Raw genomic sequence first — 17,721 nt, forward strand, 5'->3', positions numbered from 1 at the left:
CCTAAAACCCCTGTAATTTCCTAAGTGATAAGAGCACTTGTGAGCATCTTTTGTTCTAATATTTGGTCTTTGACTCTGGTTCCTGACACAGAGCTCCTAAGTCCCTCTCCTGGGTGATAAGAAAGTCTTTTGTTCTAATGAGGTGACTTGGTGGGCTCCTGGATGGGGGCTGGTCACCAAGCCATGATTAGAAGCTTGGAACTTTCAGCCCAACGCCGCATTATTCTTCAGAGAGGGGCTGGAAATTGGGTTAATGGTTGATCATGCCTACATGATAAAAGCCTCATAAAATCCCCAAGGTATGGGTTTCAGGGAGCTTCCGGGTTGGTGAACTCATGGAAGTACTGGGAGAGTGGTGTGTGCGGAGAGAGCGTGGAAGCTCTGCGCCTCTTCCCACAAACCTTGCCCTATGCATCTCTTCCATCTGGATGTTCATCTGCATCCTTTATCATATCCTTTTATATTAATCCATAACCAGTAAGTAAACTTTTCCTGAGTTTTATGAGCTGCTCTAGCAAATTAATCTAACCTGAAGAGGGGATTGTGGGAACCTCCAATTTATGGCTAATGGGTCAAAAGGGCAGGTGAAGTGGGTAGGGCAGTTTTGTGGGACTGAGCCCTTAACCTGTGGGATCTGATATTATCTCCAGGTGGACAGTGTCAAAATTGAGTTAAATTGTAGGATACCTAGCTGGTGTGGCAGAATTGCTCAGTGTGGGAATATCCTCCCCACATCTGGCGTCAGAAGTATTGGCAGTGTGATCGTAGTATGAGAGTAAAGGAGACACACAGGGGGAAGAGTGAGTTTTTCCTACTCAGTTGCCAAAGAGCCCAGAGCTCCCCCATGTCCCTAGAGCAGAAGTCAACCTGGTGCTCCAGATGGGCTTGGTTAAGAGACCCCGTGAGAGATGCAGCAGGTTCAGCCTGGGTGCTTTCCTAAGGAATCAGGCAGGTAGAAGAAGATCAGCTGTTGCAACCCCAGGCTGAGAGCTCCCATAGGTCTGGCCCACGTTAAGTGTCAATAAATATTGCTTGAAACAACACATTGAGATTCATCCGTCAGCTTCTTTAGACCAAAGGTGGCAAGTTGGGCAGTTTTCCTTGGCACAGTTTCCTTGTCATTGACCCTTAATGTCCCCTGCCTCCTGGGCCCACGGCCACTTTTATGAGCTGTTACTTGCTACCTCTTATCAGTATTCTGCTTGACAAAGCTCACCCCCGTCCCCAAATTTATCAATACTTCTGAAACTCTCCCTTATACCACCTACACCTACAACTTGCACTGGTCACTGAGGATCAGAAAGAGAGCCCCAAGGCCCTGCAAAGTTAAAGAAACATCCATCAATGGATGGGTTGAATTATAGTTCAGTAGACTATAACTTATATTCTTCAACTTTCCCTGTTGTAGGTGCTTTTGCCCCAAGGCTACTAAGCTGGGGGCGGGGGGAGTGGCTGAGGCTGCAGAGTGCTCTAAACTGTGTTGCTAGTTACTTCTCCCCACCTCTTTGTGCCCTGAGGGCACAGGGGAAGTAGGAAAGGGCTGGGGGAAGGGCAGAATTCTCAGCTTCACTATTACTCCAGGATCACGGGGCTCTGGGGCAGGTGAGCAGATGGTAGGGGCGCCCCTCGTGGATTTTGACCTACAAAGTGGTCCAGGGAGCTGCTCCATCTTGAGTGGCTTGCTCACGGTATGAGCCCACTCTGTTAGGAGTTGTGCTGGCCAGAAACACCACTTATTATCTTAGAGCTCAGACCCTCCAGGGTGAAGGTCCTGTCAGGGCTTCTGCGGGTGACTGTGAGTTCTGCGTGGGAAAATCCAGGGAGATCTAATGGAACCCTGGCCGTGTGGAGGTGTGCAGGGCAGAGCCAGCCCGGTCAGAGGCGGCATCCCCCCCGCCTCTCTGCAGCACCTCTTGACGTGCCTTCGTTCTTTTCTGCAGTAACAGGCAGCTCTGGCTTAAATACTGATCGTTTTTTTCTGGGCCCTGCCTTAGGCCCCAAATTACATTTCATATTTTTGCTCCTTCCCTTCTCTGATATCATCCTAGATGGTTTACAAAGAAGAAGTTATGCTCTATATGTAAGGTGTGATTAATACAAATAACTTCCTACTTTGTAATTTTCATGCAGTAATTTAAACCAAACCTCGAATTTCCACAGCATTCCTGAACCATGGATAGTTCAGAGGGCTTAGTTGTGGGTAGTTAAGGGGACTCCTGACAAGTGACAGAAGTCCCTCAAGCCCCTCTCTACCAAAGTGACAGCAGACTAAGGTAGGGAAGTTTTTCAAATTGAAATGCCCAGACAGAATCTCTGGAAGATGGGGCCCAGATGTAAATATAAATATATATATGTATGTATGTATGTATATAAATCTCCTTGGGTGATCCAATTTGCAGCTAAGTTTGCAAATCAGTGTTTTAGAAAGTCTTTCAAGAAAGATTGAGACTCAGAGGGGTTTCCAATGAAATCCTGTGGGAGGTTTCAATTGTACTATGTCAAAAATTTCTTTAACTAACATGGAGATTTTGTAATAGTGGGATGTCCCAAGGTATTTTTTTTTTTTATTGAAGTATAGTTGATTTACAGTGTTGTTAATTTTTGCTGTACAGCAAAGTGATTCAGTTATATATATATATTCATTTTAATATTCTTTTCCATTATGGTTTATCATAGGATACTGAATATAGTTCTCTGTGCTATACAGTAGGACATATGTTTATGTCATTTATCCATTCCATATATAATAGCTTATATCTGCTAACCCCAATCTCCCACTCTTTCATCCCCCAACCCCCTCCCCCTTGGCAACCACAAGTCTGTTCTCTATGTCCATGAGTCTGTTTCTGTTTCGTAGATAGGTTCATTTGTGTCATATTTTACATTCCACATATAAGTGATATCATATGGTATTTGTCTTTCTTTTTCTGACTTACTTCACTTAGTATGATAATCTCTAGTTGCATCCATGTTGCTGCAAATGGCATTATTTCGGGGTTTTTTTTATGGTTGAGTAGTATTCCTTTGTATATGTATACCACATCTTTATCCATTCATCTGTTGATGGACATTTAGGTTGTTTCCATTGTCTTGGCTATTGTGATTAGTGCTGCTATGAACATAGGGGAGCATGTATCTTTTTGGATTAGAGTTTTTTCTGGATATATGCCCAGGAGTGGGATTGCTGGATCATATGGCAATTCTATTTTTAGTTTTCTGAGGAACCTCTATACTGTTTTCCATAGTGGCTCTACCAACTTACTTTCCCACCAACAATGTAGGAGGGTTCCCTTTTCTCCACATCCTCTCCAGCATTTGTTATTTGTAGAGTTTTTAATGATGGCCATTCTGACCAGTGTGAGGTGGTACTTCATTGTAGTTTTGATTTGCATTTCTCTGATAATTAGCAAAGTTGAGCATCTTTTCATGTGCCTATTGGCCATTTGTATTTCTTCTTTGGAAATGTCTATTTGGGTCTTCTGCCCATTTTCCAATTGGGTTGTTTATTGTTTTGTTGTTGAGTTGTATGAGCTGTTCGTATATTTTGTAAATTAAGCCCTTGTCAATTGCATCATTTATAGATATTTTTCTCCCATTCTGTAGGTTGTCTTTTCTTTTTTCTTTCTTTCTTTCTTTTTTTTTTTTTATGGTTTCCTTTGCTGTGTAAAAGCTTGTAAAGCTTTGTTTAGGTCCCATTTGTTTATTTTCATTTTTATTTCTATTGCCTTGGGAGACTGACCTAAGAAAACATTGGTATGATTTATGTCAGAGAATGTTTTGCCTAGGATCTGCTCTTTTTCTTTTGGCCATGCTGTGTGGCTTGCAGGATCTTAGTTCCCCGACTAGGGACCAAACCCATGCCCCTTGCAATGGAAGCATGGAGTCCTAACCACTGGGATTCCAGGGAATTCCCTAGGATCTCTTCTAGGAGTTTTATGGTGTCATGTCTTATATTTAAGTCTTTAAGCTATTTTGAGTTTATTTTTGTGTATGGTGAGAGGGTGTGTTCTAACTTCATCGATTTACATGCGGCCGTCCAACTTTCCCAACACCACTTGATGAAGAGACTTTTTCCCATTGTATATTCTTGCCTCCTGTGTCAAAGATTAATTGACCAAAGGTGTGTGGGTTTATTTCTGGGCTCTCTATTCTGTTCCATTGATCCATGTCTGTTTTTGTGCCAATACCATGCTGTTTTGATTACTGTAGCTTTGTAGTATTGTTTGAAGTCTGGGAGGGTTATGCCTCCTGCTTTGTTCTTTTTCTTCAGGATTGCTTTGGCAATTCTGAGTCTTTTATGGTTCCATATAAATTTTATGATTATTCTAGTTCTGTGAAAAGTGTCCTGGGTAATTTGATAGGGATTGCATTAAATTTGTAGATTGCTTTGCGTAGTATGGGCATTTTAACAATATTAATTCTTCCAAACCAACAGCATGGGATATCTTTTCATTTCTTTGAATCATCTTCAATTTCCTTTGTTAATGTTGTTTTTTTAAAATAAATTATTTTATTTTTTATTTATTTTTGGCTGCGTTGGGTCTTCGTTGCTGCACGCGGGCTTTCTCTAGTTGCAACAAGCGGGGGCTACTCTTTGTTGCGGTGCACGGGCTTCTCATTGCGGTGGCTTCTCTTGTTGTGGAGCACTGGCTCTAGGAGTGTGGGCTTCAGTAGTTGTGGCATGTGGGCTCAGTAGCTGTGGCTCGCAGGCTCTAGAGTGCAGGCTCAGTAGTTGTGGCACACGGGCTTAATTGTTCCGCAGCATGTGAGATCTTCCTGGACCCGGCTCGAACCCGTGTCCCCTGAATTGGCAGGTAGATTCTTAACCACTGCGCCACCAGGGAAGTCCCTATTAATGTTTTATAGTTCTCAGCATATAAGTCTTTCATCTCCTTGGTCAGGTTTATTCTTAAGCATTTTATTTTTGGGGGTGCGATTTTGAAAAGTATTGTTTTTTACATTCCCTTTCTGAGATGTCATTCTTAGTGTAAAAAAATGCAACCGATTTCTGTATGTTAATCTTGTATCCTGCTACCTTGCTGAATTTGTCAGTTCTAGTAGTTTTTGTGTGGAGTCCTTAGGGTTGTCTATATATAGAATCATGTCATCTGCATATAATAACAATTTCACCTCTTCCCTTCCAATTTGGATACCTTTTATTTCTTTTTCTTATCTGATTGTTGTGGCTAGGACTTCAAATACTATGTTGAATAGAAGAGGTGAGAGTGGGCATTCTTGTCTTCTTCCAGATTTTAGTGGGAAGGCTTTCAGCATTTCACTGTTGAATATTATATTGGCTGTGGGTTTGTCATAATAGCTTTTATTATGGTGAGATGTGTTCCCGCTATACCCACTTTGGTAAGAGTTTTTTTTATCGTGAATGGATGTTGAATTTTGTCAAATGCTTTTTCTGCATCTATTGAGATGATCATGTGGGTTTTGTCCTTTCTTTTGTTTATGTGGTATATCACATTGATTGATTTGCATATGTTGAACCATCCTTGTGAACTTGGGATGAATCCCACTTGGTTGTGGTGTTTGATCTTTTTTATGTGTTGTTGGATTTGGTTTGCTAATACATTGTTGAGAATTTTTGCATCTATATTCATCAAAGATATTGGCCTGTACTTTTCCTTTTTGGTGGTATCTTTGTCTGGTTTTGTTATCAGGGTGGTGTTGGCTTCATAGAATGTCTTTGGGGGTATCCTCTCCTCTTCAGTTTTTTGGAAGAGTTTGAGAAGGATTGGTATAAGTTCTTCTTTGTATGTTTGGTAGAATTCACCTGTGAAGCCCTCTTGGACTTCACAGGGACTTCACACTTTGTAGGGAGTTTTTTTAAAATTACAGATTCTATTTCACCTCTACTGATCTGTCTGTTCAAATTACCTATTTCTTCTTGATACAATTTTGGTGGGCTGTATGTTTCTAGAAACTTGTCCATTTCTTCTGGGTTGTTGAATTTGTTGGCATATAATTGTTCATAGTATTCCCTTATGGTTTTTTGTATTTCTGCAGTATTGGTTGTTATGTCTCCTTTTCCATTTCTTATTTTGTTTATTTGAGTTCTCTCTCTTTTCTTCTTGGTGAGCCTGGCCAGAGGTGTGTCAATCTTGTTTACCCTTTCAAAGAATTAGCTCTTGGCTTTATTGATTTTTTTCTATTGTTATTTTAATCTCTGTTTTAGGGATCTTAGGCTAGGGAGTGCAAAGTGATGGTACTGACTGCCTGTGTAGGTCTCTCTCCATTCTAGCTGCTGCAAACCAGCTGCTGCATTCTCCTCTGAGGCTCCAAAGCTCCTCCTCTGTCCCAGCTGATCTCTTCACTGGTGAGGGGACTTCCCAGGGTGCAGGAACCTTGACTCTTTCACAGCTCCCTGCCAGGGGTGCAGGTCCCATCCCAATTCCTTTCTCACTTTCTTTTTTTTTTTTTTCTTTTTTCTTTTGTCCTACCTGGTTACATGGAGATTTTCTTGCCCTTTCAGAGGTCTAAGGTCTTCTGCCAGCATTCAGTAGATATTCTGTTAGAATTGTTCCACATGCAGATGTATTTCTGATGCATTTGTGGGAGGCAGTGAGCTTCATGTCCTACTCCTCCACCATCTTGATCTCTCTCCCCAAGGTTCTTTGAGACAGGGGTCCACAAGCCCCGGGCCATTGACCAGTACCAGGCCGCACAGCAGGAGGTGAGCGGCAGGTGAGCAAACCTTCATCTGCTGCTCCCCATTGCTCACATTACCACCTGAGCCATCCGTGTCCCCCTCCCGCCCCGTCCGTGGAAAAGTGTCTTCCACAAAACTGGTCCCTGGTGCCAAAAATGTTGGGGACCACTGCTTTAAGACAGCAAACTACAGTCACTGTCAGATGTTCTTCAAATGGTCCTCAGGAAGTTTAAAATAGAATTACCATATGATCCAGCAATTCACTGCTGGGTATATACCCAAAATAATTGAAAGCAGGGACTCAAATGGATATCTGTACACTCTTGTTCATAGCAGCAGCATTCACAATAGCCAAAATGTGGAAGCAACCATGAATCCATTGATTTTTTGAATGGATGAACAAAAATGTAGTGTATACTCACTGTTAATTAAACAAGGAGACCATTAGATGGTGGTGGCTCTAAAGTCTTGGCAGCCTACATAAGTAACCAAAAACCTAGGCCTGGCAATAGCTCAAGATTAAGAAATCAAAAGCAAAGGACAACAAATCACAAATAGCCAAGTGAGCTTTCCCAAATAATGCAACCACTTAAGCTATAGCCAGTCAAATAATCTCCTTGTCTTCCTTCTGGCTGTGCTCTATAAAGAGAGCACTTTCACTTACATGTAGAATCTAAAAAACAAAACAAATGAACAAACATAACAAAACAGAAACAGACTCACAGATACAGAGAACAAACTGGGGGTTGCCAGAGGGGAGGGGTGTGGGGGGATGGGTGAAAAGGTGAAGGAGATTAAGAGCTACAAATTTCCAGTTATAAAATAAATGTCACAGGGATGTAATGTACAGCATAGGGAATATAGTCAATAATATTGTAATAACTTTATGGTAATTAGACTTGTGATCATTTTGTAATGTATAAAAATGTCAAATCACTAGGTTGTACACTGGAAACTAATAAAATATTGTAAGTTAATTATACGTCAATAAAATTTAAAAATACAAAATAAATTTTAAAAAGAAAGGAACAATGTTTGATCTCTATTTCAGAAAAATAAGTGTACCTAATTTCATTTATTTTTAAATCTGACAGTAAAAGTCTTTTTTTTAATTTTAATTGAAGTATAGTTCATTTACAGTGTTGTGTTAGTTTCTGGTGAACAGCAAAGTGATTCAGTTATACATATACATATCTTTTTCTTATTCTTTCCCATTATGGTTTATTACAGGACATTGAATATAGTTCCCTGTGCTATACAGTAGGACCTTGTTGTTTATCTATTTTGTATACAGTAGTTTGTATATGCTTATCCCAAACTCCTAATTTATCCCCCCTCCCCTTTCCCCTTTGGTAACCATAAGTTTGTTTTCTATGTCTGTGAGTCTGTTTCTGCTTTGTAAATAAGTTCATTTGTATCATATTTTAGATTCCACATATAAGTGTTATCATATGATATTTGTCTTTCTCTTTTTGACTTGCTTCACTTAGTATGGTAATCTCTAGTTGCATCCATATTGTTGCAAATGGCATTATTTCATTCTTTTTTATGGCTAAGTAGTATTCTGTCGTGTATATGTACCACATCTTTATCTATTCATCCGTTGATGGACACTTAGGTTGCTCATGTCTTGGCTATTGTAAACAGTGCTGCTGTGAACATTGGTGTGCATGTATCTTTTCAAATTAGAGTTTTCTCTGGATATATGACAGGGAGTGGGATTGCTGGATTATATGGCAACTCTTCTTTTTAGTTTTTTGAGGAATCTCCATACTGTTTTCCATAATGGGCGTACCAATTTACATTCCCTCCAACAGTGTAGGAGGGTTCCCTTTTCTCTACACCCTCTTTGGCATTTACTATTTGTAGAGTTTTTAATTATAGCTATTTTGACCAGTGTGAGGTGATATATCATTGTAGTTTTGATTTGCATTTCTCTAATAATTAGCAATTTGAGCATCTTTTCATGTGCCTATTGGCCATCTATATGTCTTCTTTGGAGAAATGTCTATTTAGGTCTTCTGCCCACTTTTTGATTGGGTTGTTTGCTTTTTTTTGTTACTGAGTTGTATGAACTGATTGTATATTTTGGAAATTAAGCCCTTGTCAGTTGCGTTGTTTGCAGATATTTTCTCCTGGTCTGTAGGTTGTCTTTTTGTTTTGTTTATGGTTTCCTTTGCTGTAAGCTTGTAAATTTAATTAGGTCTCATTTGTTTATTTTTGCTTTTATTTCTATTGCCTTGAGAGACTGACCTAAGAAAATGTTGCTAGATGTCATGTCAGAGGATGTTTTGCATATGTTCTTTTCTAGAAGTGTTAGGGTGTCGTGTCTTATATTTAAGTCTTTAAGCCATTTTGAGTTTATTTTTGTGTATGGTGTGAAGATGTGTTCTAACTTCATTGATTTACATGTGGCTGTCCAGCTTTCCCAACACCACTTGCTGAAGAGACTCTGACAGTAGAAGTCATTTGTTTTACTTAATAAATTTATTTATTTTTGGCTGCGTTGGGTCTTCGTTGCTGCGCATGGGCTCTTCTCTAGTTGTGGCAAGCAGGGGCTACACTTCGTTGCGGTGCACGGGCTTCTCTTTGTGGTGGCTTCTCTTGTTGCGGAGCACGGGCTCTAGGCGCATGGGCTTCAGTAGTTGTGGCGCGCGGGCTCGGTAGTTGTGGCTCACAGGCTCTAGAGTGCAGGCTCAGTAGTTGTGGCACACGGGCTTAGTTGCTCCGCGGCATATGGGATCTTCTCCGACCAGGGCTCGAACCCGTGTCCCCTACACTGGCAGGTGGGTTCTTAACCACCGCACCACCAGGGAAGTCCTAAAAGTCTTAATTGTTTCTGATTAGAAAATTAATACTTTAAACAATTCAGACTATTAGAAATGTATAAGTTAGACAGTAAAGTTAGCCATAATCTCTCTACCTTCCCCAACATAACTACTGTTAACAATTTGATTTATATTCTTCCAGACTTTCTTTGTGCATATGCCGGTATTAAAATATATATTTAATGGGTTCAGTTAAAAATATACCTTTTTTCCATGTTTGTACATATGAATCTACCTAAGCCTTTTTATGAACTTTCATTCCATTATATGAATGTAACATAATTTGCTTAACCAGTGGCCTATTGTTAAACATTTATATTGTTTTCATTTTTTTCTCTATTTCAATCAACTCTGCAATGAACATCCTGGTACTTCTGTCTTTGCCCACTTGTTTGAGTACAAGGGGAACTGCTAGATCCAAGAACATTCTCCACTGGCATTTAACTCAACACTAATTATTACGGTTAGAATTACATCTGCTAGAGTTCCACATGTAAACAAGAGCAAAAGGAGTTTCTCTGAGCCTTATGTCTGCTCATACTTTGTAGAAATATCAGCGAAGGCGGAAGTACAGCCTGTCTGCTGTGTTCCATTCGGCCACCATGTTGCAAGACGTTGGCGAGGCCATTCAGTTTGAAGTCAGCATTGGGAACTATGGCAACAAGTTTGACACGACCTGTAAGCCTTTGGCATCAAGCACTCAATACAGCCGTGCCGTGTTTGATGGTAAGACTGACACTGGCCATTCTCTCCTGTACACGTTTACAGTGGGTACACCACAGGACGAGAAGCATACAGTGTATTCTCCCTCTGGCAGCCATTATCCCCAGCATATGCTTAGTGGAACGGGAAAGGTTGAATGGGGAGGAGAGGTGGCTGGAGTTCAGGCACCTTCAAGAATGGTCAGACCCTAGAAGCTGCAGACCCTTGGCTGTACTCCAATGGCCCCTCCCATGCCCAACTTTAACACTTGCTGTGTTTTGTAAAGTCACAAGACGGCAACTAGCTGAACACTGAGCCTCCCCCCAAACAGCTCCTGCCCCAGCCCACCTCTGCCCTGCCAGGCCCCAAATCACTCTTAGACTGAGTAGTTGAAGTGGATGGAAAATCAAGCTTCTGGTCTTGGCTCAGCTACTTCCCAGCACTATGACCTTAGCCATATCACTTCATTCTAACCCTCAGTTTCTTCATCTTCTCCAGAGCTGCCATGAGGATTAAATAGCTGTATTTGAACAAAGATAAATGAGAAACAGTCCCTGCTTTTAAGGAGCTTACATTCTAGTGTATAAATCATAATAGAAGGCAGAGTATGAGAGTGCCCTTATAAAGATATCGACAAATGGTTGGAGAGTATAGAGAAGGGAAAGAGAAATTCTGATCAAATGCCCCAACGGTTGTCGCCATAGTTTTTACCTAATTTTTGTACAAGTAGTGTTAAAATATAAAACGTGCCAGAAAATGTTGACTAATAATTCTTAATTACTGTAAGGCTCTTAGTAATACCAAATTCCATGTATCTAGCTAAGGCTTTTAAAAACCAGAAAATTCTTTTTTCTTGTCCCACTTCCAACAAAAATATTTATTTAGAATAACAGTTTTCAGGGACAACACATATAGTCTAATCTCCTATGCTCTCTCTGTTTTCTTCTGCTGTGTTATGTAATCATCAGTGATGCTCAGACACATGGTCCTGAATCACCAAAAGATCCTGAGATCAGTGTGCTAGGTTTACTAGGGTCTTGTAGAGATTTTCAAAGCAGGCTAAATGAATAAGAACTTTCTATTTATTCCTCAGTTGCTTAATTAAATAAAATGAAAGAACCAGACCACCCCAAACCACACCTCCAGCCCTATGATTACTCAAGCAGTCCAGTTTGCACATCTTTTCAGTAAATGTGTTGTTTATTTTAAGTGTCCAGTGTTCACTGACCCTCAATATTCTACACCAGGGAACTACTATTACTACTTGCCTTGGGCCCACACAAAGCCAGTTGTTACACTGACTTCATACTGGGAGGATATTAGTCATCGCCTGGATGCAGTGAACACGCTCCTAGTCATGGCAGAACGGCTGGTGAGTTTATCTTTTCTGCATTTCCTTTTCACCAAACGAGTGAATTATGTGTTAGTTAGAATGCAGGTTAGACCACTGTACCACAAGACCTCAGAATGTAATGGTAAGCAAAATGAAAGCTATTTCTTTAGTAACAGTTGAGGTAGGTAATCCAAGGCTGGTATGGAAGTTCAGTGGTGTTAGGGACCCAGGCTTTTTCCCCCTTGTTGCTCTGCTATCGCTAAGGAGTTGTCATAGTCTGCATGGGAAAGGCAGCTCACCACTACACCGACCCTTCAGCCTGAAGGAAGGGGAAAAGAGGGGGAGAAGATGACACAGGCCTTTTCCTTCAAGGGAAACACTCAGAAGTCACAGGCTTGATTTCTACTCTTTTTCCACTGGCCAGAATCCAGTCATACAACCGCCTCTTACTACAAGGGAGTTGGGAAATACAGTCTTAGGCCTGGGCAGGCATATGTCCAGGTACAAGTTCTCCTACTGTGGAAAAGAGAGGATGGATGTTGAAGTAGGGGGACAACTCACAGTTTCTGCCACAATTTGTATGTGAAGTATGGTGTGGAGAGTGGGTCATTCCAGTAGAAACATGCAACCCTTAGAGCTTTGCTATCAAAGGCAGTAAGAATCTCTACTGTGGGAAGAAGTGGGCTCAGTGGACTTTCTTGTTTGGAGGTTGGGGGGGTTCCCTCTGGTGGGAACGTGCATAGATGTGATATCTTCGATTATCCTTCTAGTTGACATTGATGAGGAGAAGGAGGACATGGTTGGGATATTTCTAATTAAGTCAAAGATACTAAGTTATTTCTATCAGGTACTCATAAAATCCATCTGGTATTAGTGTTTTGATTTCCAAATTATATGAATATTAATTTTTCTAAGATCCAACCTGTCAGGGTTGGACCATGACATTTGGGGGTCCTGGAATATACTTGATCTAAGACCCCATGGCAAAATCTGAAAATATTGTTTTATGTTTTAAAGACAATATTGAAGGAGAATTATACATTTAACTTAAGCATAATGGTTTATATAACAGAGCTACAATTGATATGCATTGTGGTTGCGGTATTAATTTCCAATCTCCATCTCAAGGGACTTGGTAGAGAATTGGTCACACCTCTATTCTAATTATGTTTTGGGTGTTCTTCAGCATTTTTCATCTTTGTTCTTCTCATCAGCTCTCTTCATTGACCAAGCTGTCCTAATTCCATACTAATCTAGACAGGACAGTGGATTTCCATGATCAGACTTTTGGGGATCATGGTGGGCTCTCCCTCAACCTCTCTGTTGGCAGATGCTCAAAGTGATGCAATAATCTGTCCTGAGCTTATCTTGTACTTTCTGTACCCCAGCCCTGGAATCACCATTTCTCCAAGGAGCCCTGGTTCCTTTTACTAGGAATGGAATGTGAAGAACAAGGTCTGGGTATTGGAGTGCTCACTACTACTGAGATGTCATTGCTTCTAGGCCTTCTCAGCAGACAAACTTGCATGAGAACACACATGTATATACATATGTATGTTTATTTCTATATCTCTCAATATACTGAATGCAATGAGTTTATAAGGATAACCCCAATTCCATTCTAATATCATGGGGTTTATTCTAGTCTTCACTCTTTCTGTATTTACAACTCCCTTCTCCAACAGTGAGAAACCTGGCTTCTGTTTTCCTCGATATATTTACTCATTAGTTTAATCCTAAAATCCATAGGTGAAGTACCGCAAAAAACAAAGCTATTTAGAGTTTGATATGTTTATGGTTCTTTCCTTCAAACTAAGGGAATATAGTAAAAACACTGTACTCAAAAGTTACTTGGGTTACTTCAGTGTAGTTATGTTATTCATCTGAAATATAGTTAGGTTCACTTTTTTCCGTTTTACATTCCATTTTAGGGTTCCTTCCCGCATCCTTGTTGGTTTTTCTTTTATTTGTTTTTTGAGTACTTAAAATTTGCATGGTTTCAAAGGTCAAAGCTATATGAAAATGTTGTCTTATTACTTAAATATATGTATCAGTGTTGATTGCATTTTGAAGAAAAATAGTGTTGAGCTATGGTGAGCATCATTAAATGTAAAAGAAAAAAACTTTTCATTTTTCTGTTAAGTCTTCTTGTGTATTTTTTCTTGAAAATGAAAGTTAAACCTTTACCAGGTATAATGCACAATTACCAATTATTTCCTCCCTTTCCAAATTCTTCAGCAATCAAAAATAGAGGCTCTAAAATCAGGGATACAAGGTAAAATTCCTGCAAACCAGTTGGCAGAAATGTGGTTGAAGCTGATCGATGAAGTCATAGAAGACACAAGGTATAGTGATCTTATTCGTACTTTAGAATTCCCAGCCGTGCTCGCCTCCCTTAAACTGTAAGGCCTGAAGAGTCTCTAGAATTTTCTAGTGTTTGCCTGAAAAATGAATTTGAATCAGTCAAGCTTCTCAAAAGGCTGTCACTGGAAGAGTCTCTGAATCACCAGCAGGAAAAGCTCCACTTTCCGATCTGGTGCCGATTCTAAAGCAGCTGAGGGAGGCTGAGGTCCCACTTCAGGAAGCAGCCCCAGTGCAGCCTCCTGCAGGGGGTGGGGAAGCGGGGAGGGAGCTGGTCTGCCTCCCAGCGGTCCTTGTGTGCCCACCGCCCCAGGAAAGGTGACTCCTGGCTCCCACAGAGAATGGGATCTGGGGCTGGGGCATTGATATTACCATTTAGAACAGCGTTCCGAATTCATAAACACAATTTTAGCAACAGCCTTTTTACTCGCTCTTTTACTGGTTGCCTAATGAGTACTCTGGCCAAGCCTCCTTTAGGTGAAGCCAAAAGATTCAACCCAAGCCAGAGAACCTTTCATAACCGTGACTTAGGGTAACTGCTCAGATCTCAGGGTATTTGTAAATCAAAGGGGGAAGTGATAATTCTAAACTCATTTTAAATGTTGGCCAATAGAGCAGTGGTCAGGGAAGTTCCAAAAGAAAACCATATTCAATACTTCTAACCAGCAGCAGGAACCAGGGCTGTCCAGCACCCGCTACCCCCCACCCCAAGCTCCTAACCCAAAGTCTCCCAGTCTTCTTGTGCCCTCTAGCGGTTTAGCTAGGTAACTGTCATGCAGCCGAGATCAAAGTATTGCTGGGTGCTTGTTTAAATTCAGAGAATTTATATCTGGGTCCTAAGAGGTCATCTCTTCCAGTCCCCTTATTTTATAGATGAGAAAACAGAGGCCCAAGGAGGTGAAATGACCCATCTGAGGCCCAAAGTTGGGTTTATTAGCATAACTTCTTTTCCTGCTACATGTTTCCCACCATCAGCATCTATTTGTTGAAGGTCTTATGTGTGACCTCTGTGCTAGCAGCTTCTGTCTATATTTTTGCCTCAAAAAATCATTTCAGGGACTTAACCCTTCCAATGCATTGCCATAATTACCAATGCAACCAAACAAAAACATTTGGTAATACTTTTCATGTAGAAAATGCCTGTGAATTTTAAGAGATATCTATTTATACTCTTTCTGAATAATCGGTTTTTGAAGAATCCAATTGGGCACTTTCTAATTTTAGGAAACTTGTGTTTAAGGGAAGTCATTTAGGATTTCCTTCATTTAAGAAGCTGGGTAAGCTTCTTCCCTGGTGGTCCAGTGGGTAAGACTCCTTGCTCCCAATGCAAGGGGCCCGGGTTCAATCCCTGGTCGGGGAACTAGATCCTGCATGCATGCCGCAACTAAGAGTCCCCATGCCACAACTAAGAAGCCCGCATGTCGCAACTAAGAAGTCCGTATGCTGCAACTAAAAAGATCCTGCATGCCGCAGCGAAGATCCCAAGTGCCGCAACTAAGACCTGGTGTGGCCAAATAAATAAATATTTTAAAAAAAATTTTAAAAAGCTGGGTAAAATTCTAACCAATGAAAATTCTAGGTAGAAACAATGTGAGCAGAATTTCCTGGAATAGGTGACATCCTCACCGTGTGACCCCATCAGCAGCCCTTGTGAGAGGGGGGCCCTGGCAGAAAAAGTCTAATTCTGGCTCCAGCTCAGCTGTTCTAGTGGGAGCTTGACCTACACAAGTGGTTCTTAACGTTTTGGGGAGGTAGTGTACCCCTCTGAGTACCTGATGAGATGATGACAATGATGATGGCAACATCATTTAGACTTTACTATGCGATAGGCATTGCTCTAAAGGCTCCCCGTATATTAATTCATTTACTTCTCACCACAACCCTAAAAGGTAGTTATTATTTTGCCCCATTTGAAGATAGGAAAACAAGAGATTAAGTAATTGGTCAAGATCACAGAACTAGTAAATGGTGGAGCCAGGATTTTTACCCAGATAGTCAGCTCCAAAGCCTGTGTTCTTCATCACGATGTCATCTTCATCATGATGTCACACTGCATGTCAACACAGACAAACACTTTTCTTTATAAGTTCCAGGGATTCACAGACCTCCAGAGGCCCACCCGCAGACTGCCTAGGGGTGCATGGGCCCTAGGTTAAGAAGCCTTCCGCTAAATGATCTCTAATGTCCATTCTTCTCCTTCATTTTGTGGGTCTGTACAGTGATCATAGGAAGCAAAAGAAGGGAAGGCCAGTTCCTCCCAACTGCTGCCACTGTTTCCGTCTTCTTCCCAGTGACTCCACGGGCCTTGGGTCAAACCCAAGGAATTACTTTGGAATTTTCATCCCCCTGCATTCCCCATGAGAGTTAGGAGAGTCTGTCTGGCAGGTCTGCTCTTAAAGCCACATACACTCACCTTCAGCTTAAACCTGGTCACGCTTTGTGGAGTCTATTAGGAAATTGATGTGGTTTGTGAGATGGAAACCAACCGTAAATGAATTTGACAGTTCTGAAGCCTAGTGAGCTATTCTGCATAGTCTCTGGTTCTTTTTCCTTTTTTAGATACACGTTGCCTCTCATGGAAGGAAAACCTAATGTCACAGTTCTTGATACTCACATCCAAAAGCTGCGATCCAGAGCTCTCTCCCAGATACACGAGGCAGCTGTGAGGATGAGGTCTGAGGCCACAGAGGTGACGTCCACATTGGCAGAAATCGAGGACTGGCTCGATAAATTAATGCAACTGACTGAAGAGGTAAGGCTTTTAAACTACACTTGACATGGAGGAGGGATTCTGTAGAAGGGCACCAGGGATAGAGATGGTAGTAGGAAAATCGAGCACATGATCTTGCATATTGAGCAGATCTAAAGCATGATGAAATCAAGGCATTACTGGGCTGAGGTGCTAATGGATGCATCACTGAGGTCAGGGCAAAAGAAGAATTTTGAGCTGGTTGTCCTAGAGAAGTCTTCATAGTGGACAAATCATTACCAGTGTCATGGTACAATCAAAATACTTCAATTAGAGTGATATAGTAGCAGATCTGTGTAGTACCTTTGTTTGGGATTGGAAAGACCTGGCTTTGATTCCCAGATCTACCATGTTTAACCTTGGGCGAGGTACTCCAGCTCTCTAAGCCTCAGTTCCCCATATATTAAATGGAGATAAAACACAGCATTGCTTTATGAAGATTAGACGGTGAAGAGCGTAAAGGCCTTAGCACAGTGTGGGGCGCACAGTGAGGGGCTAACAGTGAGTGCTGGATAAATGTTGGCTGCCATTGACCTCTGTGGGTTGGAAGAACAAGGGAGTAGAAGACCCCTCCTACTGACCTTCAAAGGTGGGGGCTGGAGGGTGGGTAGTCATATATTTGTGGATAGAAATACATTTGAAAAACACGCATGTGATTACAGGAAATTTTTATTTTTTACTTTATGCTTTGGTACTTTCAAAGTTTTTTTTATAGTGAACTTATATCACCTTTATAATCAGAAAAAAAGAGGCTTAAAAAAACTAAGTTAATATTTCATATTTGGAAAATATCAGATTGTGAGGTAGAGATGCTCTATGTCCTATGAAATACATGAAGCCTGTAACCCCTTGACTGCTGTCTATGGCTTTCTTCAAATGATGGGAGAGATAAAAGGGGGTATTTTCCAAAATTCCTCTCAGAGCTCTGTAGATAGGGCCTTTGGCAGGTGAAGCTCCCCTTCTGCTTCCCTCTTTTCCCTTTGGCCAGTCACAGGCTGCCTCCCAGCCCTGCAAGCTGTGGTCCTGGAAGATGTGAGAGTCAGGAATTTGGGCAGAGCCCTAACCACGGTGTTTCTTTGCTAAATGGAGC

General features: G+C 41.2%; 1 protein-coding gene across 3 annotated transcripts in view; it reads left to right on the forward strand.

Moving 5' to 3' along the window:
- Positions 1–17,721, forward strand: part of MYOF (myoferlin) — a 586,741-nt gene that overhangs the window by 508,417 nt on the left and 60,603 nt on the right. For all 3 annotated transcript variants that reach the window (XM_061169872.1, XM_061169799.1, XM_061169723.1), the window contains 4 exons: positions 10,035–10,212; positions 11,436–11,560; positions 13,760–13,866; positions 16,442–16,634. In XM_061169872.1, coding sequence (XP_061025855.1) covers positions 10,035–10,212; positions 11,436–11,560; positions 13,760–13,866; positions 16,442–16,634 — 603 coding nt within the window. The remainder of the gene's footprint in view (positions 1–10,034; positions 10,213–11,435; positions 11,561–13,759; positions 13,867–16,441; positions 16,635–17,721) is intronic.

Source organism: Eubalaena glacialis, chromosome 1, assembly GCF_028564815.1.
Source record: "Eubalaena glacialis isolate mEubGla1 chromosome 1, mEubGla1.1.hap2.+ XY, whole genome shotgun sequence".
Taxonomy (NCBI): domain Eukaryota; kingdom Metazoa; phylum Chordata; class Mammalia; order Artiodactyla; family Balaenidae; genus Eubalaena; species Eubalaena glacialis.